We start from the raw sequence: 3,933 nt of genomic DNA, 5'->3' as shown, positions 1-3,933 counted from the left end.
AGAAGCTGGATTTGTTTTCATTACAGCAAAGGATGCTGAGGGTGATTTGATAGAGGTGCACAAGAATATGACGGTTTTGGATAGGCTGGGTGGGGAAAGGCTGTTCCCACCAGTTGATGGTACAAGGACTTGGGAACACAGATTTAAGGTATTGGACAAGAGATACGGGGTGACGTGAGGAAAAGTGTTATTGCACAGCGAGTGGTGAGGAGCTAGAACTCGCTGCCGACGTATGTGTTGGAAGCGGAGACACCCAATGTTTTCAAGGGGAGACTGCATAGTCACTTGAGGGAAATAAACTTGCATGGCTACGGGGATAGAGCGGGGGAATGGGACTGACTGGATTGCTCCACAGAGAGCCGGCATGGAATCGATGAGCCAAATGGCCTCCCTCTGTGCAGTTATGATTCTATGATTCATCTAATTCTTTAATGAATTTTACAATCAGTGTAAAGGAATATTTCACCATATTCTTCATCTGCTCTCTGAACTTAGTCTGGGTCACGCCATAAATCCCCGTGTTTGTGCAACAACTCAGCAGCTGCAGCATGAATCCCATTTCCCGTAAATAAGAAGGTGGAATTGCATACACATCCCCGAAATACAGCATCCGGTTCCATATAGAATACACCATAAACACTGCCCATAACAGGATGAAATTGCCCGAGATAACAAGCAGTAAAATGATGGATTTCCTGCGGCTCTCCATCTCTGGGTCTCTGGGACTCTTTCCACTGCTGGGACCCCGGAGTCTCCTGCGGGCTCTGCTGGCCACTAAAATGTGTCTGACGGTGACAGCATTGAGCAGCAGAATCACAACAAATGGGACAAACGGGGTGAGAATATAATGAAGGAGCTCGATTGATGTCCAGAATAGTGACACCTGAACATCAAATTTTACATCACAGAACCAGGGGACGTTCATAAGCCAATAATAAGCGGTGAACATAAAATACCAGGTGATGTTCTTTAAACAGCTCAGCACAGTCACTGTTCCCAGAACCACAACCGCTGTTTTCTCGCTGCAATATTTAGTTTTCAGCTTCTGGCAACAAATGGCCACAAATCGATCAAAGGTGAAAGTGACGGTGAACCAGACAGAAGAGTCTGTCGCTGCATAAAGCATGACGGCGTGAATATTACACACGGGGATGGACCGCAAGAAACTAAATTGTACCCAATAAACAATCGGAATGTGCCGCAATATCAGATCGAGGATAACGACCAGTAGATCCGCCGTTGTCATGGCCACCAGGTAGCGAGTGACACATTTGGAGAGACCGCACTTTCCCCGAGACAGGATCACAATATTCATTAAGTTCACTGTGAGGAAGGGAAATATACAGGGAAATTATTCATCATTCTCGGAGCAAAAGCAGCAGTTTGATGGAATTCGGGGTGAAATCTGCAACTCACTAGCTCCATTCAATAACACAATCTAAATCTATTACCAGTGGAGCTGAATACAGGGTTCATTGTAAGAATAAGTGGGAATGTATTGTGGAATCAAGAAATCAAATGGGGATATATACAACAGCAAAGTATCAGATGTTTGATCAAGGAGAGATTAACCGATAGATTTACCTTTCGCCCAGCAGGCAAATGCATTGCCAGAGGTACCAGGGACACAAAGGACCAGAACCTCTCAGGTAGCCGTCGTGTCCCGGGAGCAGTCAGCATTTGGAGCGGTGCAATTCGCTTCTGTGCCCCTGTGTTAGGGAGGGGGAAATCCCATTCGGATTCCTGCTCCTGGTTAGAATATCCATTGGCCCAGTAATTCGGGTCGGGGGTTTCCCGCGGGTGTAAGCCCCCGACCTGCACTTACCTAGCGCGTCGGCCGTTGAGATGTGGGCCCCCGTGGAATTCTGATCCTGGACCTACTCCAGCTGCCGGCGCGCAGTGCTTGCATATCCCAGGGGCGCAGTTAGTTTGAAGCATCCCCTGGGATCACGTGGGCCACGGGGATCCAAACGGAGCAGGGACTGCTCCATTCATAAAATTGACAGGAAGACCTGTCAAAAGTTATGATTAATACGGCCCCAAAACAGCACTAAAGCTTAAAATACATTTTTAAAAAGTCACATTTTTAAATAAACTAAATAAAATAAAATAACTATTTTAAACAATAATCCATCCAGATCAGGGATTATATCCTCTTTGAATTTGATTAGTTTATTTATTATATATCCCCTCTTTTATTTTAAATGCACTTATCTCATTACTAATCTCATCATCAAATGTAATGTTCTATGTCCTTGGTAAATACTGAAGCAAAATAACTATTTAGTGTTTCTGCCATCTCTCTATCATTACCTGTGGTATCATCCTGTCTATCGCTTTATAGCCCTATTCCCATCCGAGCCTTCCTTTTTTATTGATGTGCCTGCAAAATATTTTACTATCTTGGTTTATATTCTTGATAATTTAAGTTCATAGTTTCTCTTTGCTTATCGATTTTTTGTAAATTCTCTCCTAATCTCTTCATATTCACCCTTATCGTGCACTCCCCTGCTGTCTATGAACTTAATGAATGCTTCTTGATAATTTAAGTTCATAGTTCCTCTTTGCTTTTCTATTTTTTTGTAAGTTCTCTCCTAATCTCTTCATATTCACCCTTATCATGCACTCCCCTGCTGTCTATGAACTTAATGAATGCTTCTTTCCTTATTCTCAATAGTTCCCTTATGGCTTGTTTCATCCAGGGTGTCTCATTAGTGTTTGGCTTGTTCTTTCCGTTTCACAGAATATATAGTTCCTACTCCCCGTTGAACACTGCTTTAAATGTTTCACATTGTCTGTCTACTTCGTTAATTGCCAATATTGTTGCCCATTTCATTTTCCCAAGTTCTATTCTCTGCTCGTCAAGTTCTGCTATTCTGCAATCAATGAACCTGCTTTTCGTCATACGTATGTCCTTCTCAATTATCATCTAAAAGCGTATTACATTATGGTCGCTATTGCCCAGATGTTTCCCTAATTTTCCTTCACTTATCTGCTCTGGTTGATTCCCCATTACTAGATTAATAGCGAATGGTAGGACACTGAGTAGTGTAGATGAACAAAGGGACCTTAGATTACATGTCCACAGATCCATGAAGGTTGCAGGCCAAGTCGATAAGGTGTTTAAGAAGGCATACAGAAAGCGTGCCTTTATTAGCCTTGGCAAAGAATACAAGAGCAGGGGGGTTATGCTTCAACTGTATAAAATAATTGATAGGCCTCAGCTAGACTACTGCGTGCAGTTCTGGTCAACACATTACAGGAAAGATGTGATTGCACGAGAGACGGTACAGACGAGATTTACAAGGAAGTTGCCGGGTGTAGAAAATCTTAGCTATGAGGAAAGACTGGATCACACACACACACAGAAACCCCACAGTGCAGATAGAGGCCATTTCGGCCCATCGAGCCTGCACTGACACATATCCCACCCGATCCCCATAACCCCTACACCAACACATATCCCACCCTATCCCTGTAACCCCACGTATTTAATTCCCCCTAACACGAAGAGTCAATTTATCATAGCTAATCAACCTAACCCGCACATCTTTGGACTGTGGGAGGAAACCGGAGCATCCGGAGAAAACCCACGCAAACACAGGGAGAATGTGCAAACTCCACACAATCGCCCGAGGCCGGATTCGAACCCGGGTCTCTGGCGCTGTGAGGCAGCAGTGCTAACCATTATGCCACCGTGCTGCCATAGGCTGTGTCTATTTTTTTTGGAGCAGAGGAGGATGAGGGAAGACTTTATTATGAGGGGCATAGATAAAGTAGATAGAAAGGACCTAGTTCCATTAGCAGAGAGGTCGAAAACCAGAGGGCACAGATTTAAAGTAATTGGGGGACGGTTTAGAGGGGATTTGAGGGGAAATCTCTTAACACAGAGGTTTGTGGGGGTCTGGAAGTCACTAAATGAAAGTGTGGCAG

The 3,933-nt window shown here is 44.1% G+C and overlaps 1 protein-coding gene across 1 annotated transcript; it reads right to left on the bottom strand.

Moving 5' to 3' along the window:
- Nucleotides 1-409: 409 nt before the first annotated feature.
- LOC147088207 (putative G protein-coupled receptor 139) lies at nucleotides 410-2,905 on the bottom strand. The gene is made up of 2 exons (XM_085977796.1): nucleotides 2,791-2,905; nucleotides 410-1,323 (listed from the first exon to the last, which is right to left on the bottom strand). Exons 1-2 carry the CDS (start codon nucleotides 2,903-2,905, stop codon nucleotides 410-412), a joined length of 1,029 nt encoding a protein of 342 aa, XP_085833922.1.
- Between the last annotated feature and the right edge of the window lie 1,028 nt (nucleotides 2,906-3,933).

Source organism: Somniosus microcephalus, unplaced genomic scaffold (genome assembly GCF_052327205.1).
Source record: "Somniosus microcephalus isolate GS21.2 unplaced genomic scaffold, FLI_Smic_1.0 unresolved_chr5, whole genome shotgun sequence".
NCBI lineage: Eukaryota > Metazoa > Chordata > Chondrichthyes > Squaliformes > Somniosidae > Somniosus > Somniosus microcephalus.
The sequence above is the reverse complement of the archived record's forward strand: the minus strand, read 5'-3'. Positions and strand labels throughout refer to the sequence as shown.

Excerpts from the sequence above, each read along its gene's own strand:
- LOC147088207 (XM_085977796.1), bottom strand. The coding sequence starts at position 2,905 with ATGACGAAAAGCAGGTTCATTGATTGCAGAATAGCAGAACTTGACGAG. Across the intron at positions 1,324-2,790 it reads TAACGAAGTAGACAGACAAT|TGAACTTAATGAATATTGTG; the intron begins GTGAAACATTTA and ends CCTTCCTCACAG.